We start from the raw sequence: 26,572 nt of genomic DNA, 5'->3' as shown, positions 1-26,572 counted from the left end.
AAATGTTTTCCATCATAGGCTGGTTATATTCACACACTACTGCCACACAACTGTGCTTAAAATCCTTATAAAAGTGATTTTTGCATAATAGGTGCCCTTTAAAAGCTCTTTATTGCTTCCTTAAAGGGATAATTCGCTCAAACTCAGTCAACATCTACTCATGTGTTTAATAAAATTCATCAAGGTAGCACTTGAGCCTGAATAAATAGCAAGTAAATGTTAATTTTTGGGCTTCTTGTCCCTTTAAAAGGACAAAAATGGTATGTCGATGGCTTGGCACTAATCCAAAACGTAACGTCATTTTCTCAAGGACTATTGCAGATCACAGCGAGGCCAGATTTGTAATTAAATTGTCTCTTCTGGAAGGTGCTCGTCATAGACTGTGACCTGTCTATTAGACCGCATGCCTACTTCAAAAGAGGGCGGAGCTACAAATACATGTGTGTCAGCATAGTGGCAAATTCAAAACTCTAATGTCTCACTCAGGGCTGTTTATGCTAATGAGAGAGAGAGATGGTCGCTAGTGGGCGGTGCTTTCCCCCTCTGATGACATCATACAAAGGGAAAATGTCAATTGAAGTGTTTCTGCAGACTGTTTACATCAAGTCTGATCATAAAAATGATACTTAATAAATCTTTACCATTATCGGCTGGTCATATTCACACACTGCTGACACACAACTGTGTTTAAACACCTTATAAAAGTGATTTTTGCATAATAGGTGCCCTTTTAAAGCACTTCATTGCTTCCTTGAAGGGATAATTCGCTCAAAAATGAAAACTCAGTCAACATCTACTCATGTGTTTAATAGAACTCATCAAGGTAGCACTTGAGTCTGAATAAATAGCAAGTAAATGTAAATTTTTGGGCGTCTTGTCCCTTTAAAAGGACAAGAATGGTATGTCGATGGCTTGGCGCTAATCCAAAACGTAACGTCATTTTCTCAAGGACTATTGCAGATCACAGCGAGGCCAGATTTGTAATTAAATTGTCTCTTCTGAAAGGTGCTTGTCATAGACTCTGTGACCTGTCTTTTAGACCGCGTGCCTTTGCAAATTAAAAATATCCTGCTGCTTAACACTGCTTGGCTTAACAGCTGATCAAGAAAACTGGAGCGCGATGCTGATACTTTTGCTAACAGTAAAGAATCTGCTAATCAAATGCAGGTAGTAATTAGGGAAGAGGATTTGTTTAGATCTTAGAACTGTCATATCATCTTAAAGGGATAGTTCACCCAAGACTGAAATGTCTGTCATCGTTTATGAACCCTTCTCCATTACTGGGTACGTTGCTTCCCCCCCAAAAAATATTTTAATATATTTTTAAATTAAATATTTTTCTAATTACTTTGTCTGAAAAGTTACTTAAGGGGGCCTATTGTGCACCTTTTTACCAGATGTAAAAGAAGTCTCTGATGTCCGTAAGGTGTGTAGTGAAGTTTTAGCTCAAAATACCACAGTAATAATGTTTAATAACTCTTTGAATATGACGATTTTAGGCTTTGATCCTAATTGTTGTGTTTTGGTGACTGTCGCTTTAAATTCAAACGAGATTGTGCTCTTTTCAGAAGAGGGCGGGGCTACAAATTCCTATCTGTCAGCATTGTAGCGGATTCAAAACTTTAATGCCAGATGGCTGCTTCTCACTCAGGGCTGTTTACAAGGGTGTAGATTTGCTCTTGACATTGGTGGAGATTTACATCTCTATAGCTCATGCGGAGAACAGCACAAACTCTCTTTCATGCGTTTGACAACATGAATAAAGGCTTTAAACTCTTAATAATACGAATAACAATTAATGAAACACATCCCGTGCTGCAAAAGTCAATTTACATGATTTTACTGCAATCTGGCTTTGAGGAGGTATGAATGTAGAGAAATTTAAAGAGGCACACAATGCAATTTAACCCATTTATCCTGAATATTATTCTTCATAATCATTGAAAATCGTCAAAATCGAAATTGAATTTCGAATAATTGCACAGCCTTGGTTAATATTATTATGGTGGACTCCAATTGAACTTGACTTTAAAGGGCACCTAGGTTACCCCTTTTTTCAGATTTAATATAAGTCTTTTGCGTATATGTGTATATAAAGTTTCAGATCAAAATACCCATCAGATTTTTCATTATACTTTTTACAAGATGCTGTTTCATACTGATTTCCAGCAGGGGGTGGTTTTGTCGTACTGCGCCTTTAAGACGAGTCTTTCCCGCCTACTGTTTCTACATGCCTCCTCCGTCAGCTGCGTCAGACAACAGACAGACTTAAAGGAAGAAGGTCTCACGTAGCGTTTGTGAGATACTACAGTAAGAACTAACCTTTACTAATCAGTATTGTGAAGTTGCATTGATGAGTCACACACAATATCGTTACAAAGTTAACGCACGCAGGCAGGCAGGCAGGCAGGCAGGCAGGCAGAGCACGCTTAGCTTAGTTAAGGCTAACCTCCAGTGCTGTGTGGATATCTGTTATGCTAATGTACAAAATAAACCTGATTTAACTTCCACAATCCGGGATTGAAGCGTCTTCTTTTATAATTGTTCTGATACGCGGCTGTGCTGATGAAGTAAAGCTGAAGTAAAACGCTGTAATTAATTACACACATACTCTGTTTTAAAACACTTTAAACATGTAAAACTTACTCTTAATCACATTTGATGATGATTGCTGATCCTAGCGAACAGAACAGACCTTTTATTCCCGGTTGCTTTGCGTATGTCTGCCTGGTCTTGTTGACATATACACGCGATTACCGGAACATGTTAATGCGCGCAGCTGTCAATCAATTCGGTGGGCGGGGGGATCGCACACCTACGTAATGGTGCGATCGATTTGAAAACAGCTCCAATTGGCCGACCCTTTTTTTTGTAGTTAAATTGGAAAAAAAAGGACTGGGTGTGTTCATATCACCCCAGTATGACGGTCTATACACTATACCAACACACAGATCTGTCCAAACAGCTTGAAAAGTAGATTTTTTACCATAGGTGCCCTTTAAATACTTGACTCTTATGTCCATGTCTTGTGCAGTGAAGGAGAACTGGGAAAATTACTTGTTGTGGCACTTCCCACATTTGAATGTTTTTAACTGCATAATTAGGCACAGCCAATCACACTATCCTTATGTGTTTTGTGGGAGGGAGGACCCGAGAAGAGAACGTGATTTAACCCTTTCTGCATGTCTAGGTTACTAAGGGTTGGCAGAGCATTAGTATTCAACTATCTTGTTGTCCATCTATCTGGAAAAACAGACATTTTCTGACAAGATCTGGCGTCCGGGGCTGGATCGTATTTATCTGGTGTGGAGATGGTGAGCTAACATGCCACATCGCACACCTCATAAAATAGACGAGGCTTCTATACTTGACGCGTTCGATATTGTGATATTGTTTAAAATGACAGGGGACGGTCAAAAGTAACACACCGTAAAATCAGACGGATAAACTGAGAATAAAGAAGTATTCGGAACTACGTCATATCATTAATATCATTCAAGATTTTCAAACAAATTATTTTTATTATTTTCAGAATTTATTTTATTGATAATAAAGATTTTTATAACCATTCAAGATTGTTTTAAAATCAAAACTTTGATGCATCACTTGCTTTTGTTCATATCTGGGACAGTTCTACCTATTAAAGTTTATTAAAATATTATTGATAACAGAACATGGGCTGCTCTACAAATATTTTTTTATTATAGAAAAAATAAACCGTTATCATCCAATAAAGTCCAGGCATCATCATGTTGTAAACCGATAGGTTCTAATATCCTTTTTGAGTTAACAAATCAATAGTTTGTTCCTTAATTATAATTTCAAAACTATTAAATTATTTAAAATTCAAGATGAATGATGAAAAAACATATTGCTATTTTGACTTTAACAAATTTATCCCTCGGGTTTTTCCAAAGTTTTACAAAAACTTTCTAGCCAAGAATTATTGGTCATGATCACGCATGGACGAATTATAAAGATGTCTGTACAGCCGTACCCATTTCAGACAAAAATCTCTTCAAAGTGTTTCTTTATTCAACTCAAATGAAAAGCAGCGCCGTGTCAACTGTTCGCTCGTCTCAAAAAATTTGACCTCAACACACATCGATAACATCACATTCGCCGCACGCACTGAAGCGAACTAGCGGAGTTGTCCAGTATAAACCAGGCTTTAAGGCAAATAAATTGAGAAAGTTGTCAGTTTTAATAATAATAATTAATAATAAAAATTGTATGTATATATATATATATATATATATATATATATATATATATATATATATATATATATATATATATATATATATTCTTATTTATAGAGCGCTTTTCTGGACTTTCCAGAGGCCACCACCAGTGTGCATCATCCACCAGCTGATTGCTGGAGAGGAGACCGAGTGATGAAGCCAATCATGAAATAGGGATGGTTAGGAGGCCATGATGTACAGAGGGCCAATTAAGCCAGGATGATGGGGTTAAACCCCTACTCTTTTCAAAGGACATCCTGAGATTTTTAATGACCACAGAGAGTCAGGACCTCGGTTTACGTCTCATCCAAAAGACGGCGCTCACTGAGCAGTATAGAGTCCACTTCACTATACTGGGGCGTAAGGGCCCACATAGACCGCAGGTTGAGCGCCCCCTGTTGGCAACACTTCCGGCAGCAACCTAGCTTTCCCATGTGTTCTCCCATCCAGGCGCAGCAACAAATATGAACTGGAGTCCTGACCGCTTTGAGTTGATGAGAGTGGCGTGTTTGACTGCATTGCAGCATGTCTGTTCCTCTCTCGGAAGTGAAAGGCCTCTTGGATTTATCTCCCTGAAAGCGCAAAAAGGTCAAACGTGCCACCTGGTTTTCTCAGAATGACATATCAGCGTGAAGCACCGCTCGCTTTGTTCTGCTACACACACACACACACACGCACACACTCCCTCCGTTCTGCTCGTACTCAAGACTCTGGAATTATGTAACGACTCTTTGGAGAGGATATAGAGGAGAAAGACGTTTTCTTGGCGAAAGCCCCCTGCCTGCTTCTCTATCCTCTATCCTTTTTTATTTCCTCACTGCCACTGTTCTGCATCTTAAGTGGAGACGGCGTAACTCTTACGTGTGTTATTTTTCATCAAACATTTCATCTCGGCTCCACGGCACATCTGCAGCGCGGGGAAAAGCCGTAGATCATCTTGCTGCCATTGTAAACAAACACAAAGGCAGGAGGCTTTGGTCACAGAAGACGTTGTTGTCTCTGTGGATAGCTGCCATGACAGCAACGGCAGGTGTGTGTGTGTGTGTGTCTGGAAATGAGAAGGCAATCACCTGATAATGCTGCGATTGTTATTCATCTGTGTGGAGCATTAGAGGGAGTGGAGAGAGAACTGCCAACCGATATTTACATAATGCTCCCACAAATACACGCAAACGCATTGATTACTTAACACTGGCACTGTGTTGTGAGGCTTTAGGACGGATCTGAAAGAATCTGTCAGGAAACTGTTCTGGTTATTCTTGTCACGAATCAAATGATGAGGCTAAAATGGAAAGCAATTTTCATTACTGAAATTTAGGGACTTTTATTTTTGGTTATTCGATGTGCTAAAAATACTAGGGATGTGCGATATGTGGATAAAAACCCCATATCATTATAGAAGTAATCTCATATTGTGATAATTATATAAATTATACAAGTACATCCAGGTGGTTGTTATTTAAGAAAGCTTGACTGGATTTAAGCAAAGCACAGCTCTGTTGTATGAGACCGAAGGGCTTTATTCTGCGAAAACAACCACCTGGATGTACTTTATCCTGCTTATCACATGCCTACTTTGGATTAAACACTGAAAATAAACACAGAGATCTTTTATTAATGCTTTAATTAATTAAATAGTGGAGCATGCACTAACCTACATCTTATTTAGTCACTAGATGTCGCTACATGCCACAACATGTTGAAATTGCACACTAAAAAGCTGTGATAGTTTAATCATTCTTGGAATAAATGCAATGTAGACAGAAACAAAGCGGCTGAATGGAGCATTCACTAACTTGCATCTTATTTAGCTGCTAGATGTCGTTACTTTCTACAAAACATTGAAATTACACACAAAAATATCTGTAATAGTGTAATACATCTTTCATTAAATGCAAAGCTGACAGAAACAAAAACATGCCACAAAATGTTGAAATTGCACACTAAAAAGCTGTGAAAGTTTAATAATTCTAATGCAATGTAGACAGAAACAAAGTGGCTGAATGGAGCATACGCTAACTTAAATCTTATTTAGTCACTAAATGTTGCTACTTGCTACAAAAATTGAAATGACACGAAAAAGATATAATAGTTTATTAATTCTTTAATAAAATGCATAGCTAACAGAAATGAAAACAGCTGAATGGAGCATACACTAACCTACATCTTATTTACTCACTAGATGGCGCTACTTAATGCAAAACGTTTAGGTTACACACAAAAATCTGTAAAAGTTTATTAATTCTTTATTTAATTGCAATCCTGACAGAAACAAAAGCGGCTGAATGGAGCATACACTAACTTACACCTTACTAAGTTACTAGATGACGCTACTTGCCACAAAACGTTAAAATAGCACACAAAAATCTGTAATAGTTTATTAAGTCTTTAATTAAATGCAAAGCTGAGAGAAACGAAAACAGCTGAATGGAACATTCACTAACCTGCATCTTATTTAGCCACTAGATGTTGCCATTTGCCACAAAACATTGAAATTAAACACACACAAGCTATGATAGTTTATTAATTTTTGAATTAAATACATAACAAAAATGAAAGGAACATACATTAACCTACATCTTACTTAGTCACTAGATGTCGCTACTTGCCACAAAACGTTAAAATAGCACACAGGAATCTGTGTAAAATCTTTGATTGAATACAAATCTGACAGAATATGAAAACGGCTGAATGGAGCATATACTAACCTACATCTTATTTAGTCACTGGATGTTGTTACTCGCCACAAAACATTAAAAAATACACACAAAAAGATGTAATAGTTTAATAGTTCTTTAATTAAATGCTAAGCTGACATAAACACAAACAACTGAATGGAGCATGTACTAACATACAACTTTTCATTTATAAAATGTCGATAACTGCCACAAAACATTACACATTGCCACAAAACGTAACTTCTTGCCACAAACGTTAAGCGTTGCTGCAAAAATTACACACAAAAATATTTAATAGTTTATACATTTTTTTAAACGAAAGCTGACAGAAACAAAAGTTGCCCACTGGAACATACAGTGACATTATTTTTATTTAGTTACTAGATGTCTACCTGCCACAAAATGTTGAATTAAATTTATTTTAATTAAATACTAAGCTGACAGAAATGAAAACTAATGCTAATGCTAAATGGAGCATATACTAACTTTATTTAGTCACTAGAGGGCGCTACTTGCCACAAAACGTTAAAATAGCACAAAAACATATTTTAGAGTTTATTAAATCTTCAATTAAATTCAAAGCTGACAGAAATGAAAACAGCTGAATGGAGCGTACACTAACCCACATCTTATTTACCCACCAGATTGCACCAAACAGTCTCTGGAGTGATGGACAAGTATGTAAATATAGTTAAAATTATGCAAACTTCCTGGATGTGCCTGTGTTATTAGATTCAGAGGTTGTTATCTTGAAATAACATACCTTGGATTGTCGCCACTGACCAATCCAATTGAAATATTCCAGAAAGCAGTGTAATAAATACCAAAATAGTACCATTTCTGTGAATTCAGTCAATTAAGAGTTTATATAAATGACAACATCTGAAATACTTTCTTTTTTTTGTTTTAATCTATATACTTAAAATTGTACGCATCCATATGTGGTCAAATTTCTCAAGTTATCTAGAACGTCATGGCAAATGTTTGGTTACAAATGTAGAAATGTAATATAAACTAACAATTACAGGTCCAACATATAAATTATGAAAAAGTACCACCATAATCTATTTTGTGACACCACGAAGTAAACAATAGAGCGCAATATAAAAACCAAAGACTTTTTAGTCTGTTCATACTGTAAATATCGTCATATTGCACAGCCCTACAAGGAAGTATCATGACATGCTTGCTGAGAGGAAGGAAGCGCATGGCAATTTAGTTTCCCGATTGCTGCTTTCTGGGTGCTTGTTATTGCATTTCGCAGTATTCTTTCTCATATACCTGAATTAAAGCAAACAAGCCTGGGTTTACTGTTGACTTTAAATGTCAGCTGCACTGTCGGAAATTGTAGCTGAATTGTGGAAGCACCTGAATTTCATTGTCTCGTTTTTTCCTCTCTCTTTGTGTGCCATTTCAAAATGGCTGCTTGGACTCCAAAGGCAAACACAGACACAAACTCGAGCCACCTGGACAACACAGCCAAATCTGGCACTGACATGAAAGGCAGATGTGTTTGTCTGTGTGTGTGTGTGTGTGTGTGTTCAAACTATCTCACTTTACTGCTGCGGACAGACACGCAAGTGTGTGTGACCGCAGGAGAAGTGTGTGTGTGTCCTTGATAATTGGACAGAATCAAGAGCCATTCAGGAGGGCCTGTAGCATACGGCGCCATTACATGGGGCTCTTTAAGGGATATTACATTCGCTCGTAAATAGAAATGGCCAGCGCATTATTTTATGGGACCCCTCTAAGGTCTTTTGTCTTGAATCTGCTTTTAAACCATCACCATTTTTAGTGGGTGTATAATCGGACGGCCCATTTTATGAGCGCAAAATCTGGCGCCAAGGAAGTTTCCACATACTTTTAGTGGAGGGATTGGGTGGAATGATGCATTACTTTGTGCAAGATTATCGCAGTGTGTCACTTAACTGGGTTCTTTGCCTAATATAGAAGCGCAATTAGCATTTGTTTGCTACAAGTTCATATTAGGAGAGTGTTTATTGCACTTATTACACTGCTCTCTGGAATACTTGATTCTGATTGGTCAGTCACGACATTCAAAGGTATGTTATTGCCAGATAACAACTGCTAAATAACACAGGTTAATCCAGGAACTTCGATTAATCTTGACCATCTAATAAGATAAGATTGTGAGTTTTTTACTAGTTGGCGCCATCTTGTGGCTGAATAATTTGCAGGTTAGTTTAGGTTCCATTCAGCCATTTTAGTTTCTGTCAGCTTTGCCTTTTGAATGAAAGAGATGTTGCCTTCTTTTCTGGTTGGTCAGTCACGACAGTCCGAGATAACAACTGCTAAATAACAATGGCTAATCCAGGAACTTCAAATCATATTGCCTATCTAATAAGATAAGATTGTCTGTACGACTGCTGTTTTTCACTGTTGGGCGCCATCTTGTGACTGAATAACTCACAGGTTAGTGTATGCTCCATTCAACCATTTTCGTTTCTGTCAGCTTTGCCTTTAATTAAAGAATCTCTAAATTACTCTATTCTGATTGTCCAGTCACAACATTCCCAGATAACAACCGCTAAATAACACAGGACAATCCAGGAACTTCGAATCACTAATCTGGAATACTGATAAGTTTATCTGTTAGGTTGCGTTTTTTTAGTGTTTGGCGCCATCTTGTGATGGAATAATTTGCAGGTTAGTATATGATCTATTTAGCCATTTAGTTTCTGTCAGCTTTGCCTTTTGAATGAAAGAGATGTTGCCTTTTCTGATTGGTCAGTCACGACATTTCCAGATAACAACCACTAAATAACACAGGCCAATCCAGGTACTTCGAGTCATCTTGACCCTCAGAGAATATGTTCACATCTAAATTTATAAGTTTATCTGTCAGGTTGCTGTTTTTTAGTGTTTGACGCCATCTTGTGACGGAATGATTTGCAGGTTAGCGTATGCTCTATTCAGCCATTTTTGTGTCTGTCTGTTTTGCGTTTAATGTAAGAATTAATGAACTATTACAGCTCAGAACAATGTTTTGTGTCTATTTTTAATAAATTTAGCATGTAAGCTTATCTGCCACAAATGGACAAGTGACAGGTATGTTATGTGCCAGATAACATGCTAACATGCTAACTTTTCAAAACAAGATTGTTGTTGATCTTTTGTAGAATGCTAGCAAACATTCACTGATTTGAAAAGCTTGTGTAGTTAGCATATTGACAAACACAAAGCTCTTTAAGAAAGTTTTTTAACAAATGTAATTTAATTTTAATTATAAGTTTGTAAAGTAAATATTTTCATAACACAAACACAAGTTGGCTGCAAACGCTTGATGATTGTAATATGCTATCTTAGCAGCCCTATTAGCATGCTGTTGTGTACAGTATGTTCTTTCTTTTTTTGTCAAATGTGACTGAAAAGCTTATAGGAGTACTACATTTACATGTCAGCACAGTGTCTTTATGTGTATCATTTTCACTTTGGTTTTTTTTTAGTTAATGCAGAAGTGCAATTAGCATTTGTTAGCTTCAGATGCATGCAGAGAGTGTTAATCTCACTTAAAACACACTAACTTTGTAAAATGAGCCTGCCTTTGGTGAATATAACAGTGTTTAATATGTGTTAAGACGCTATGTTTAGTATTGATTGTTGCTAAAAGTGTTACAGGGGTTTTGTAAACAAGTTTTAGCGAAGTGTCTTTATTTACATTATTTAATGTTGGGTTTTTTAGTTTATGAAGAAGTGCAGTTAGCGTTTGCTAGCATAAATGCATGCTGAGAGTGTTAATCTCAATTCTACCATGCTAACTTTGTAAATGAGGTCTACCTTTGGCGAATATAACAGTGTTTAAGGTGTGTAAAGACATGCTACATTTAGCATTGAAGGTCGCTAAAAGTGTTACAGGGGTTTTGTAAACAAGTTTTAGCGCAGTGTATTTGTGTATCATTTTCACTTTGGGTTCTTTAGTTTAAGCAGAAGTGCAAATAGCATTTGTTAGCATCAATTGCATGCAGAGAGTGTTAATCTCACTTCAAACATGCTAACTTTGTAAAACGAGCCTGCCTTTGTTTAAAATAACAGTGATTAAGTTGTTACCATGCTATGTTTAGCATCCTTGCTAAAAGTAACACAGTGATTTTGTTAACAAGTTTTTAGCACAGTGTCTGTATGTGCATCATTTAATGTTGAGTTTTTTAGTTAATGCAGAAGTGCAGTTAGCATTTGTTAGCATCAGATGCATGCAGAAAGTGTTAATGTCACTTCTAACATGCTAACTTTGTAAAATGAGCCTGCCTTTGTTGAATATAACAGTGTTTAATTTGTTAAGATGCTATGTTTAGCATCACATGTTGCTAGAAGTGTTGCTGTGGTTTTGTAAACAAGTTTTAGCATAACGTCTTTTTGTGCGTCATGTGATGTTAGGTTCTTTAGTTAATGCAGATATGCAATTAGCATTTGCTAGCATCAAATGCATGCAGAGAGCGTTAATGGCCCTCCTACCATGCTAACTTTGTAAAACTAGTCGGACTTTTTTTTAGTATAACAGCGTTTAGGTTGTGTTTACTGTGAAACATTGCTAAAAGAATTATAAGAGTTTTGTAAGCAAGTTTAGCACAGTGTCTAAATGAGCATCATTTTCACTTTGGATTCTTTAGTTAATGCAGAAGAACAATTAGCGTTTGTTAGCATCAAATGCATGCAGAGAGTGTTAACTTCTCTTTTAACATGCTAACTTTGCAAAATGAGCCTGCCTTTTAATATAACAGTGTTTAAGTTGTGCTAAGATGCTATGTTTAGCGTCAAACATTGGCAAAACAATGTAACACAGTGGTTTTGTAAACAAGCTTTAGCACTGTGTATTTATGTGCATCATTTAATTTTGGGTTCGTTTCTTAATGCAGAAGTGCAATTAGCATTTGTTAGCATCAAATGCATGCAGTGTAATGTCACTTCCCTGCTGAAAAATCCAGCTTAAACCAGCCTAGGCTAGTTGGCTGGTTTTAGCTGGTTGACCAGCCTGGTTTTAGAGGGGTTTTGGTCATTTCCAGGCTGGTTTCCAGCCATTTTCAGCCTGGTCTTAGCTGGTTAGGCTGGAAAATGACCGGCCAAATCCAGCTAAAACTAGCTTGACCAGCCTGGTTTAAGCTGGATATATCTGGTTTTGCCTGGACTCCCAGCTTGGCTAGGCTGGTCAAGCTGGTTTTAGCTGGTTATCTCCCAGCCTGACCAGCTAAGACCTAGGCTGGTTTAAGCTGGATTTTTCAGCAGGGATGTTAGCTTCGTTGGTTAATGCAGAAGTGCAATTAGCATTTGTTAGCATCAAATGCATGCAGTGTAATGTCACTTCTACCTTACTAACTTTAAAAAGAGTTTGCCTTTGTAGAATATAACAGTGTTAAATATCTGCGAAGGCCTGTATAATATGTTACGATGTGCTACCTTTAGAGTAAAGGCTGCTAAAAATATTACAGCAGTATTCAAACTAGTTTTAGCACAGAAGCTTGCAGATTGTGTTAGCAAGGCTATTAGTATGCTATCACATACAAAATCTTGTACTTACAGAGTTAAAGGTGATTTAAAAAGGTTATAGGAGCATGGCAAACAAGTTGTAGCGCGATATCTTTTCACGAACACGCCCGATCGCGCCGCTATCAGAGGTTTGATCTCTGTATTGAGGAACACTCTCTGGGGCGCTTAATTGGGAGTTTTAATTGGACGTTCGCCATGGTTTCTTCCTTCCATTTCCCTCACACAGACACACTGGGGACTCTGATTTTGGCTTCCTACTCTGATTATCCAGCTTTAAAAATCACACACACACACATTCACACACATCTGTTTCTTCTCTGGATGTCTGCACGGTAGTAGTAGATGATTGCATTCTTGCATCAATCTGCAAAAACCAGGGCAGACTACTTCACGTACACGCACATAAACTCCATCTCTCTGTCTCCGTTCCCCAGGAGGATAAACAGCACTGCGGATTTCATAATCATCACTCACATTAATGCGAGCGCATTAAATGCAGCATGCACCCTCCCAAGGCACGGCTTGTACTTTGGACGGTCCAAGTGTTTACAACGTTCATTTCGGAAAAGAGATGTTTTGATATTTGCTGTTTATGCGCTAGAATGTGTATCGCGGCTTTGATGCGCTTGCCGCATTTCACCATGCCTATTATTTCTCCAACCGCAGGGCATGCATCTTTTCTTCTTCCCCAGCTTGATGGTTTCAAATGCCAGGGCTTTCAATCTCTCCCTCGCTTCTCTGCCAGGGTATCTCCCCGTTTCAGTTGTGAATTCAACATGTTAGCATTAATAATGCATGGGAAACGTGCTGGATTAGGAAGCCGGCCAGTCATGAGCGCGGCCCTGATTGCATCTGACTGCTGGTGCTCTCCATTAAAAAGAAAACACACACTCGTATGGCGTATCAGCGTTGGCTGTAGGTAGCGAGAAAGATAGGGAGATAGAGCTGAAGATAAAGGACCTGGGCAGGCATAAACGCACGTCTCGAGAGCCGCTTGACTGGCTCTCAGTGGCTGCCGTGCTTCTATCCGCAGGCGCTGCGTCTCCTTGGCTCATAAGGCATGTTTCGGAAGTCTGGATTTTTTGAATGTTATTTGATTCATTTTAGGGTGTTGGGTTTTGCACTACAAAGCAAGCGTGGCATGATCTGGATGCATGCAACTCATTCCCATTTCAAAGGAAACACAATATCATGAGGTTAAAGTTTGAAGTGTTTCTGCTGAGTCGCAGTGCATGTAGTGCTGCTTCCCAACAAGTTCATAACATTCGCCTCTGTACGGCTCAATTATTCATACACACAGGTCCTTGTGCATTTTACATGATGGTGCGGTTGGAAATGCGCCTCCTTCCCTAGCCCTTAAGGGCTTGCCAAGGTGGGGAATATGGAGTGAGAGCCTTCAATTCCAGGAACGCCTATATTCTGGTGTTTAAAGGTCATTACACTGACCCAGATTATGACCAAGAAACATGGCCATTTTTCATGTAACACGCTATAGATTGAATTTTAGAGCTGGGATGTTGAATCAAAGCATTGCGAATCCAAATATGATGCTGCATCGATTCTGAAATCTTCTGAATTTGTTGCGGTTCTCTCTTGAATCAATTTTGAGATAAGTTCTCTGCTTTACAAACGGCCAGATTCTGTCGGCCCTTACACATCTGCTGTTAAAACCTAGCCTGGAGGGTTGTCTGTGGTTTAAAAACTGCCCTATAGCACCAACAGTTTTTAAATACAAGCCTAGAGAACTGTGTGCAGTTAAACAACTAGCCTAGAGTGCCACCCGCTCCTGTCTGGGGTTAAAAACTAGCCTAGAATGCAATCTTCTGCTGAAAACTAGTCTTGAGCACTATCTAATGTTAGAAACTACCATAGAGCGCCATCTGCAAATAAAAACTATCCTTGAATACCATCTGAGGCTTACAAATTAGTCTAGAGTGCTTTTAAAAGTTAGCCTAGAGCAAATAAAACCTAGCGTAGAGTTTGGCATGTGAAAAACAACTAGCCTAAAGCATTATCTACTGCTAAAAAGTAGCCTAGAACACTGTTAAAAACTAGTCTGGAGCGGCATCTGCTGCCAAAAACTAGTGTAGAGGATCATCTGCTTCTAAAAATTAATCTAGAATACTGTTAAATCTAGCCCAGATTGCTATCTGCTGTTAAAATTTAGCAAAGTGCACTGCTGAAAACTAGTCTAGATCCTTGTCTGCTGTTAAAAATTAGCCTAGCGCACTGTTTAAAACTAGCCTAGAGTGCCATCTGCTTTTGAAAACTAGCCCAGAGTGCCATCTTTTGCTAAAAACTAGCCTAGAGCACTGTCTGTGGCTTTATAAACTAGCCTTGAGTTTGGTCTACAGGTAAAAACTAGACTAGAATGCCATCTTCTGCTAAAAACTAATCTTGAGCACTATCTAATGTTAGAAACTACCCTAGAGAGCCATCTGCAAATAAGAACTATCCTGGAGTACCATCTGTGGCTTAAATTTTAGCCTAGAGTGCTGTTAAAAACTAGCCTAGAGCACCGTCTGTGAATAAAATGTAGCCTAGAGTTTGGTTTGTGGGTAAGAACTAGCCCAGAATATTATCTACTGTTACAAGGTAGCCTAGAACACTGTTAAAAATTAGTCTAGTCTAGTCATGCCAGCTGCTGTTAAAATCTAGCATAGTGCACTGTTAAAAACTAGTCTAGATCATTATCTGCTGTTCAAAACTAGCCTAGAGCATTGTTTAAAACTAGCCTAGAGTGTTGTCTGCTTGTAAAAACTAGTCTAGAGTGCCAGTTTCTGCTAAAAAACGAACCTAGAGAAGCATCTGCAGTTTAAAAACTAGCCTAGAGCACAGTCTGCTGTTAAAAAGTAGTCTAGAGCACTGTCTGTGGTTTAAAAACTAGCCTAGAGCGCCATCTGTGTTTTAAAAACGAGCCTAGAGTGCAATCTGCTGTTAAAAACTAGCCTAGAGTGCAGTCTGCAGTTAAAAACTAGCCTAGAGCGCAGTCTGCTGTTAAAAACTAGCCTAGAGCGCAGTCTGCTGTTAAAAAATAACCTAGAGCGCCGTCTGCAGTTAAAAAGTAGCCTAGAGCGCAGTCTGCTGTTAAGAACTAGCCTAGAGCTCCATCTGTGGTTTAAAAACTAGCCTAGAGCTCCATCTGTGGTTTAAAAACTACCCTAGAGCGCCGTCTGCAGTTAAAAACTAGCCTAGAGCACAGTCTGATTAAAAACTAGCCTAGGGTGCCATCTACTGTTAAAAACTAGCCTAGAGCACTGTCCACAAGTTAACAACTAGCCTAGAGTGCCGCCTGTTGTTTAAAAACTAACATAGAGCACCGTCTGCAGTTACAAACTAGCCAAGAGCGCTGTCTACAGATAAAAACTAGCCTAGAGCGCCGTCTGCAGTTAAAAACTAGCCTAGAGCATCGTCAGTGGTTAGGAAAACTAGCCTAGAGTAATATCTGCTGTTAAAAACTAGCCTAGAGCAACATCTGCAGTTTAAAAACTTGCCTAGAGCGCCATCTACAGTTAAAAACTAGCCTAGAGCACTGATAGTGGTTAAGAAAACTATCCTGGAAGAACATCTGTTGTTAAAAACTAGCCTAGAGCCCCGTCTGCAGTTTAAAAACTAGCCTAGATCACCATCTGCGGTTTAAAAACGAACCTAAAGCAACATCTGCTGTTAAAAACTAACCTAGAGCGCCGTCTGCTGCTAAAAACTAGCCTAGAGCAACGTCTGCTGCTAAAAACTAGCCTAGAGCGCTGTCTGCGGTTAAAAACTAGCCTAGAGCACCATCTGCGGTTTAAAAAAAGACTAGCCTAGAGCACCGTCTGCGGTTTAAAACTAACCTAGAGCAACATCTGCTGTTAAAAACTAGCCTAGAGCGCCGTCTGCTGCTAAAAACTAGCCTAGAGCGCCGTTTGCTGCTAAAAACTAGCCCAGAGCAACGTCTGCTGCTAAAAACGAACCTAGAGTGCCATCTTCTGTTAAAAGCTATGCTCAGAATCGATTCCAGAAAAAATCGTGATGCCTTCCAAAAATCCAACAATCAATCCACGAATCACAATACATTGATTTATCATCCCAGCCCTGATTAATTCGTGGGCCTGTAGAACTCCGTTGCTTTATATTTAATGCCTTGTGTTGGTGAACGGAGTGCGATTTGAACAGCCAGTGTTAGGGATGCGTTGTAAATCAGGGCGGACGTATTCCTCCTCTTTGTCTGGGCATGCTGTGCCCGCTTTGGACGACTGGTTATGGCACTCCGGAGCAGAATCCCTCGACTGACGCTTTCAATTGTTTATGTGTGCCGGAATTTCAAGTGTCGCCATGCAGGTTGACAGGAAAGCCCAAGCTGACAAGCCAGCTGTCACTAGGTCCTCACTCGCGCATTATGACTTCCAGGCTCTCTGGAAACGTAACACGTTGTACAAATAGCAGTGCAGACTGACACACCGTGTGTGTATGTGATGACTGTGTTATTGCGTTGATCTCAGCAGAAGGACACAAAGGACTTATTATTAAAGTTTGAAGAGGCTCACGTGCCCTCTGGGGACGAGAACAAGGGAGTGCTGTTGCAGTGCATTCTGTCAGCACCCACAATCAAGATGGTGGCTGTTTTTTGGTGGCTTGTGGCAGTTTGGTTACAAACGTTCCAAATATAGGAATGTGTCAGTATCATGTTTGTGTCCATGTTATTCATTTTGAATGCACAATCTATTCATTTGTAGTCAAATTTAAAAGCAGTTCAGTGGTTCGGCATTGATGTCTTATTTTTATTTACGTTTTTTTGGTTGTTTTTTTAGGACAACAGCATCGCCAGTAGAAAAGATCTCCATAGATTCCTGGTTTTGAAGCAAATGAAGACAGCAAAAGGATTGATTTAATGATTTATTTGAATTATTTAGCCTGACGTCCGACATCATAAGATGTTAATATTAGGTTAGATGTAGGTCATGACTTCAGCTGACCAAAATTCAATATCTAGCCAGCATCTAAGGACAACATTAATTTGACGTCCAATAGCAACGTTGATTTTAGGTTGTGTTACAAAGTGACCAAAGTCGAGGCAACATCTTAAGCCAACAGGTATGGCAACCAAAACCCAACGTCTGATAGACGTCATAGTGGTAACATCCACACTTTAGCTGCGTCCCAAATGGCACACTATGCACTCATGCACTATGTACTTATGCACTTACACACTCAACAGGATAGTATATGTATGTAGTGTTGTCCCAAATGGCACACTAATGTTTTTTTACTAAGCGGAAATTCAAACCGTTTCCCTGATGACGTTTGACGGTTGCCAAATCAGTGAAATAAACGACCGAATTATCAAGTAATACCTGCCGTGAGTATTGCCGCATTTACCATCCGGAGGCGCTATAATCACTCTCGTAGGAGAATTTTGCTTTCACCATCCAAAATAAATAAAGTTATTCAACATGTGCGTCCGATCGCTCCGCCCCTTCCGCTACGTAAGCAAACCTGCGGTCGTTGAGTGCGTGAAGTGTCCATCATTACACACTTCATTTTAGCGGCTGAATGAGTGCATCATCCGGGTAATTAAAGTGCACTTATTATTTTGAGAGTTTTCAATGTGAACGCACTACTTACACTATTTATACTACAAAATGGCGTAAAATAGTGCATAAGTATGCGATTTGGGTCGCAGCTATTGTCAAGCGGTAACATCCTTAAGCATTCATATTTGGTTCATTTCAGGTTGATTTTAGGTTGCGTTAGATAGTGACCAAAATCCAACGTCGAGGCAACATCTTAAGCCAACGTCATATTGTGCAAGTCAGTGCAAGCTTAAAAGTGCAATAGGCAATTGTCTATTTTTTTTTTCATACGTTTCAGCATTTTTCATCGTTTTTCAATTAATTAACTGGTTCCAATTAGTATTTTAATATTCTTTGGATGTTGTGGGACCAAGAAGTGTTCATCCAATCAAAACGAAAGGCCCGAACATTATGATAGGCTGTCCTACCTGCTTGTCAAGATTTGTAATCCCATACCTTCGCTGACCTTGTGCATGCAGATAGTGGCTTTCGGTGCTATCAGGCTAACGTTAGCATTTTCCATGATCTCTTAGGTCCCATTTACACTGTCAAGTCTTGATGTTCAATTCCAATTTGTTGCCTATATCTGACTTTTTTTGCCCGTCCACCCTGCTGAAAAATCCAGCTTAAACCAGCCTAGGCTGGCTGGCTGGTTTTAGCTGGTCGACTAGCCTGGTTTTAGTGGGGTTTTGACCATTTCCAGGCTGGTTTCCAGCCATTTCCAGCCTGGTCTTAGCTGGTCAGGCTGGAAAATGACCAGCCAAATCCAGCCTAAACCAGCTTGACCAGCCTGGTTTAAGCTGGATATAGATGGTTTTGGCTGGACTCCCAAGTTGGCTAGGCTGGTCAAGCTGGTTTTAGCTGGTCATCCCCCAGCCTGACCAGCTAAGACCAGGCTGGACTTTCCAGTTTAGGCTGGTTTAAGCTGGATTTTTCAGCAGGGCATTTACATGTTCTTTTAATTGTGACCCCCTACTGAAAAAAATAAACATGCAGATAGTGGCTTTCGGTGCTATCAGGCTAACGTTAGCATTTTCCATGATCTCTTAGGTCCCATTTACACTGTCAAGTCTTGATGTTCAATTCCAATTTGTTGCCTATATCTGACTTTTTTTGCCCGTCCACCCTGCTGAAAAATCCAGCTTAAACCAGCCTAGGCTGGCTGGCTGGTTTTAGCTGGTCAACCAGCCTGGTTTTAAAGGGGTTTTGGCCATTTCCAGGCTGGTTTCCAGCCATTTTCAGCCTGGTCTTAGCTGGTCAGACTGGAAGATGACCAGGTAAAACCAGCTTGACCAGACTAGCCAGGCTGGGAGCCCAGCTAAAACCAGCTGTCCAGCTTAAACCAGGCTGGTCAAGCCGGTTTTAGCTGAATTTAGCTGGTCAAACCAATGTTTCAATTCCTCCTAACTTACCGATATCTTCGGAACCGCGTCACTATCATCTTTTGTGTTTAACCAAATGAAGAAACTCCATAAAATGTTTGAGGTAGAGTAAATAGTGAGTACATTTTCAGTTGAGGGGGTGTATCTCTTTTGGGTTGACCTTAAATATTACCATTGCCAGCCAAGTATTAGGGGGATTTTGAATGATTGTTTGTTTATCAATAGTGATGTAATATCATTAAAATCTCAGCATTAGCTGATGCAAAGATTGATAGACTCAATTTTATATGAACAATTAATGTACTTGTAGGCTAATTCTAACGCCATTCATTTAGTATTTCCTCGACTTCCAGTCTTGGTCCTCCACCAGATCCCGAGGGCACAAATTAAAGCAGCGCCAGCTTGGACTCTGACTTGTTTGAACACTCTTTATTGAGTCACACAGGCCTGGAGGTTTGTCTACAGAAGACGCAGTCACTCTTTAAAGAGACTCGGCGCTTCATGTCAACATCTCTTTCATTCTCAATGAGCGAGCGTTTCCGAAAGCAGCTACACGTGTTCGCACGTCTCTTGCCATCTTGCCATCTGATGTTCTTGCCATCTTTAATTAAATGGTGTACAAGCACGTTCGCTGGGTTTCCGCCCCGCGTGTGCGAGAGACACACAGCAACCCGCAAGTCGACTCCCGAGGCACGCAGAGCGGCGACGGCGGGGATTAATCGCAATTTGGCTAAAACAAAGAGACACCGTCTGAAATATTGATGAGTGTCTTGGTAATTACAAGATGGGCGGATAAGTAAATAATGACAAGATCCAGCGATAAAGCCTGACTAATTATGAGTTGTGTAATTGGGAGTCTGCAAAGAGCCTCAAACTGAGCGTTCTGCTGAAGAGTGTGAATGAATGCATTTGATGGCTGACGGATGAAATGGTGTTTAAGGTGCTGTACGACTCTTCTAAAGCATGAAAATACCATAATATGTTTGCAGATGTTTGAGAAACATGCTAATGAACATACTTGTTTATCAGAAAAACAATGCTGAAGTAGATATAGGATGATATCCGTTTTCAAGGTATACCGCGGTTTGAAAAAGTCAAGGTATTAAAACCGAAATTTTTCTGCTATACCGTTGCTAAGGTATATGTAATTTTTTTTATTTACGTTTTTTTGTTTGTTGTCATTGTTGTTTTTTTAGGACAACAGTATCGCCAAATCAACGTTGATTTTAGGTTGTGTTACAAAGTGACCAAAGTCGAGGCAACATCTTAAGCCAACGTCATATTGACGTCAAATACTGACATTTATTTGTCAGGTATGGCAACCAAAACCCAACGTCTGATAGACGTCATAGTGGTAGCATCCACACAACATCAAGCTGTAACATCCTTAAGCATTCATATTTGGTTCATTTTAGGTTGATTTTAAGTTGTGTAAGAAAGTGACCAAAATCAAACGTCGAGGCAACATCCTAAGCCAACGTCATATTGACATCAATAATTAACATTTATTCATCAGGAATAGCGACCAAAATCCTGCATCTGATAGACAGCATAGTGGTAATGTCCACACATCGTCAAGCTGTAACATCATTAGACGTTGATATTTGGCTGATTTTAGGTTGAACGTTGGATTCTGATGTCAGCCCGATTTTTCAATTTCAAACAAAATGTGGCGTCAATCTGACGTCATGTTCATGTCCTGTGCCTGCTGGGATATTTACTGTTCTAAAATATTTGAAGTGTTCCTCAAAATAAAATCGGTTATGTTCAAATGTAAAAAAGGTTTGTTTTTTACCCCGATATTTAAAAATAATAACAATGCTGATAAACCGTGATATTTTTATCCAAGGTTATCATACAGTCAGAATCTTCAACTGGCCCATGTCTATGCTGAACTCAGATTCTTCTTTGAAATCGGGCGTTCCCTGTCAGAAAGTCTGTTTTTGTGTCGGTCTCTATATCCAGCCCACTGCCAGTTTAACCAATTATATTTCAGCAACTTGGGGTTTCTTGGTGGAAATGATGGTTAGTCATGAAGGCTGCTTTAATATAACCGATCACTGCCAAAAACATAACCTCCAGAAGAGTTTTAGCCACCGAAATAGACAGATTTAATTCGTAAATAAACAAAATTACAAATGTAATCATTAGCTCATTATCTTACAGTGTAAAGCTCGATCTTCAGGCAAGCTTGCTCCTGTTTGTGTTGTCAATCTGGCAACCTGTATTTGCATAGAGTCTGAAAAAAAACAAAAAAAAAAAAACTACTCCAATATTTCAATGTGTACTGCAATACCTAGTTCAACCACTAGGTGTTAACGCTACGCACTGCGCCTTTAACCAAACGTGTGTTTATCTTGCCTGTCAGTGAATGTCATTACTCATGGGGATTCTTCTGTTTTGTCTCTTTTCAGAGTGCCAAACGTCCAGCGTGCCGACCCCTCGTCTCCAGCCTGCGGGGCCGCCGGCTCTCCAGCCAGGTCAAAGGTCATCTGCGTCATGATGCCAACCGGTCACCTGCCCATCCTGCTCTCCCTGAGCGCCCTGCTGCTGTCTCCGCTGCTCACCGGCTCCTTAGCCTTATGTAAGATCACAATAAATCGAACTCGAGTTCCCTTTTTTCCTTTTTTTTTTTTTAACCCTTTTTGGGCGGCCATTTTGGATCAGCATTAACTTATCACTGTCCCAATATTGGATAGAGATGTGAATGACGTCTTATTGTTTGCAGTATGCCAGTCAAAATTTAGCCCATAACAATTTAAACTTATTGTAATAATGACGATAAAACTTGCAGGCGCCCTCTAGTGTCCAGTATGAATTAAACAAATATAACAGTACAATTTGAAGAGCTCTACTCTATTAAAATATATTAAATAAATAAAATTTAACCAAATAAATTAATATAAATACTTTTCTCTAGAGATGGAGGACTTTTTATTAATTAAATAGCATGCTGTTATCGTAATAAATACCAGAAAACATTGTCATATATTTTTAAATATGTATTTCTTATCCCTAATATTGGTAGATTCACTGGTTGAGGGAAGCCATTTGGGACCGATATTGACATAATACCATGGCAGTCGCTATATAACTTTATTCAGTGGCTCATATTGGGTCAACATTGATGTATTTTATCACTGAACGCCCACTACTGGCAGATCTCATGGTTGAAGGTAGCCATTTTTGATCAGCATCAACTTATCATCAACTCATTGCAGGACCAATGTTGGTTAGCGATGGGAACGATGTCTTATTGTTTGCAGTATGCCAGTCAAAATTTAGCCCATGGCAATTTAAACTTATCGTAATAATAACGATAAACTTGCAGGCGCTATCTAGTGCCCAGTATGAATTAAACAAAAATAACAGAACAATTTAATAAGCTCTACTCTATTAAAATGTATTAAATAAATAAAATATAACCAAAAAAAAAAAATTTTTTTTGTCGTTCAGTGAATTCTTAGGTATTATATAGTCACTATTGTTGTTTTCGCGATAAATACCAGAAAATATCATGATTAAATTTTGAATTCATATTGCTTATCCTTAATATTGTTAGATTCACTGGTTGAGGGAAGCTATTTGGGATCGATGTTGACATAATACTATTACATTCACAATATTATCTTATTCAGTGGCTCATTTTAAGAAAACATTGGTTTCTTTTATGACTGAACGCCTACTACTGACAGATCTCATGGTCGAAGGCAGCCATTTTGGATCAACATCAACTTATCAACTTATTACAGTCCCAACATTGGATTGAAATTGGAATTGTGTCTTATCGTTTTCAAAATGGCAGTAAAGGTTTAGCCCAAACCAAATTAAACTTTTTATAACATTAACGGTAAAACTCGCAGGCGCCCTCTAGTGTCCAGTATGAATTAAACAAATACAACAGTACAATTTTAAGACCTGTACTCTAATAAAATATGTTAAATAAATAAAATATAACCAAATAAATTAATATAAATACTCATCACTAGCTATAGATGACTTTTTTGTCTTTTAGTAGATACTTAGAAATTACATAGTCAATAGTGTTGTTGTCACGATAAATACCAGAAAATATTGTCATATAATTTGAAGTTCATATTACTTATTCTTAATATCGGTAGATTAACTGGTTGAGGGCAGCCGTTTGGGATCGATATTGACATAATACTGTTGCAGTCCGAATATTAACTTAAATGGCTAATTTTAGGTCCACATTGGTATATTTTAACACTGAACACCCATTACTGGCAGATACCATGGTTGAAGGCAGCCATTTTGGATCAGCATTAACTTATCAACTTATTACAGTCCCAACATTGAATAGAGATTGGAATTATGTCTTATTGTTTGCAAAATGCCAGTAAAAGTTTAGCCCCCAACAATTTAAACTTATCGTAACAATAACGTTAAAACTTGCAGGCGCCCTCTAGTGTCCAGTATGAATTAAACAAATATAACAGTACAATTTAAAGACTTGTTCTCTAATAAAATATATTAAATAAATAAAATACAACCAAATAAAGGAATATAAATACTTGTCACTAGTAATAGAGGACTTTTTGTCTTTCAGTGGACACTAAGGAATTATATTGTCATTGGTGTTGTTATCGCGATAAATACCAGAAAATATTGCGATTAAAATTTTTAATTCATATGGCTTATGCTTAATAGTGGACCAGTTACAGTCAATATCATTGTCCTGGATTGTAGCTTTGCCAACTTTCACATGAAATGTAAGGATTATACGTTTTGTGGTTTTTGGCTGCTGTTTGTGGTTCAGATGTAAAGCCTGGTTTATACTTCTGCGTCAAGTGACCGGCATGACCCACGGCGCATGCAACGCGCGTAGCTGTGTGTTTATACTTCTGCGCTCTGTCTCTGTTGGTCTGTATTACACTTCCGAAACGCTAGTTGGCAGTGAGGTGTAAATGTTCCTCTGTGTCGAGTTTCTTCGCTGCGGTTTTGCTTTTCCTGAACACTTCCTGGATGTACAAGTGGCTCAAACTCGTTCATTTTGAGGCAGGAACCGGCGGACGTGCAACAACTTTAACTATGAGGTAAACACAAAACAAAACTTTCCATCAGGAGCTCCTTCACGGAACTCCAAACTTGTAAACAATCGTTACATTGGGCTCACGTCCAGCTCACGCCATTCGCGCGGCTCTCGGTCCCGCCCAGACTCGTCAGCGCTACCAAGCCGACCAATCACAGAGCTTGCGCCACGCGTCGTTGCGATGTGTAGTTACAATTTTTGAGAGGTGCACGTCAGCGACGCCGACTGCCTCAGCGAAGGGCTATGCGTCAGCGCCGTAGCATACGCCGGCGTTTGACGTAGAAGTATAAATCAGCCTTAAAGGTGCAAACTTTCCGAAATAACTCTTAACAGCCACTTAAATTACATTTTTAAAGTAAAATCAAGTATTAGAAGCATGTTTGCATGCATTTTATGAATTAATAGAAGTTTTAGTTTAAATTATAAATTGTTCTCAATGTATGATAAACATTTTTACATTATTATGTTAATATGCTTGGATAAAATATGGTTCTAGTCTTATGTTAACACCTAGTCTTGGATTTAATAAATTGATTTCTCAAATAAATTGAGAAAAGGTTCATAGTTGTTAATTAGTTTATTAGCCAAAATATATTAGCCATAATTTGATAGTCAATTAAGAATTCATCCGATTTGTCGCATTTGTATGACAGGAGTATGCTTCCTATATTTGCGACTGCTTAGCGCAAGATTAACCTTTATCTGTTTTGATGCTTGCATTGTTATAAAAAATGTGTTATCTAGATTAGTTGAATCCGAAACCAAGCTAATTATATAGTCTTGATTAATCTCGTTGGCTGGATGATTTTGGAAGTGCGTGCTTCAGAGTTTTCAAGGCAGTTTCATCATCATCGGCAAAATAAAAAAAGAGAAAGAAACCCTGTGCGGTGATCTCCCCGTACACATAGAGACGTGAAGTGCGAGATCACTGTTTATCGGATTATTTCGTCTCTCTCTGCGCGTGTGTATCTCTTCATCAGACGGATCGAGGCCTGCGCTGTCTTTTAATTTCCAAGGCTCGGAGTCAGGATTTGTTCTGCACCATTTCTCCCCTAAGATGGGTTTAGAGACGCATTAGGGAAACAAAACAAAGAGTCAAGTGAAGTAAAGAGGAGCGAGTGCGGGATGAAAGCAGAGGTAAAGCCTCCCCCTGCTGCTTTCAAGCCTAAAATAGGTGTAATTCAAGCAAGAGATAACGTGAGAATGGGTTGCCGTCAGATACGCCACGTCTTTGTGTGCCCGTTTTTGTTTTGTCCTCTCATTTGTTGGTTTTGTAGGGCAGTCTTAAAGAGAAGGTAGCATACGTCTGATGCCTTACTTTGAATTCAGTGAGCAATATGTTAGTTGTTAGTGGGCTGCTTGAACATTTAGTCGCCTAATGCGATTATAAAGGATTCAGGTTCATTTTTCTATGGGGAGGGATACTTCAGATGTATTTGGGCCTTCTAAAATACTGAAATGTATCCTAAATAGTATATTTTTAATGACATTTCTGAAACACTAGAGTGAGATATATATTAAAACAGAGAAAAACATTGATATTCAGTGGTCTTTGGTGGCCTTTTTGGGCCGACATTGAAGTATAAGTATTGCAGGTCCAATATTAATAGATTCAACAGTTGAAAGCAGCCATTTTGGGTCGACATTGGACTTTAACAATAGTACGCCTATTGTTGATTGAACCCATTTTTGAAAGTTGCCATTTTGGGTGAACATTGGAGTATAACCATTGCAAGGCTAATTTTGATTGGTTCAGTGGTTAAAAGCAGCCTTTTGGGTCAACATTGAACTTTAACAACTGTGGGCCCAATGTTGATAGAATCAGTTGTTGAAAGCAGCCATTTTGGCTCGACATTGGACTCTAACAGTAGAATACTACATTGATAGTGGCTATTTTGGGTCGGCATTGGAGTATAACCATTGCAGGCGAAATATTTATAGATTTAATAGTTGAAAGCAGCCATTTTGGATTGGCATTTAACTTACAGTTGTAGGCCTAATGTTGATAAAATTAGTACTTAAAAGTGGCAATTTTGGGTTGAAATTTGAGTATAACTATTGCAAGCCTTTTGTTCCCTGATGAAAAATCCAGCTTAAACCAGTCTAGGCTGGTTGGCTGGTTTTAGCTGGTCGACCAGGCTGGTTTTTGAGGGGTTTTGGC

The 26,572-nt window shown here is 38.8% G+C and overlaps 1 protein-coding gene and 1 long non-coding RNA gene across 51 annotated transcripts in view; one reads left to right on the top strand and one right to left on the bottom strand.

Moving 5' to 3' along the window:
- Positions 1-26,572, bottom strand: part of LOC147831455 (uncharacterized) — a 787,032-nt gene that overhangs the window by 13,756 nt on the left and 746,704 nt on the right. The gene's annotated exons all lie outside the window — the stretch shown is intronic.
- ptprsa (protein tyrosine phosphatase receptor type Sa) overlaps positions 1-26,572 on the top strand; it is a 387,121-nt gene that overhangs the window by 157,662 nt on the left and 202,887 nt on the right. For all 50 annotated transcript variants that reach the window (XM_087302332.1, XM_087302328.1, XM_087302325.1 and 47 more), the window contains 1 exon segment: positions 21,773-21,942. In XM_087302332.1, coding sequence (XP_087158458.1) covers positions 21,858-21,942 — 85 coding nt within the window. In that variant the 5' untranslated portion in view covers positions 21,773-21,857.

This window comes from Danio rerio, chromosome 22, assembly GCF_052040795.2.
Source record: "Danio rerio strain M-AB ecotype USA chromosome 22, GRCz13ab, whole genome shotgun sequence".
Lineage (NCBI taxonomy): Eukaryota > Metazoa > Chordata > Actinopteri > Cypriniformes > Danionidae > Danio > Danio rerio.
The sequence above is the reverse complement of the archived record's forward strand: the minus strand, read 5'-3'. Positions and strand labels throughout refer to the sequence as shown.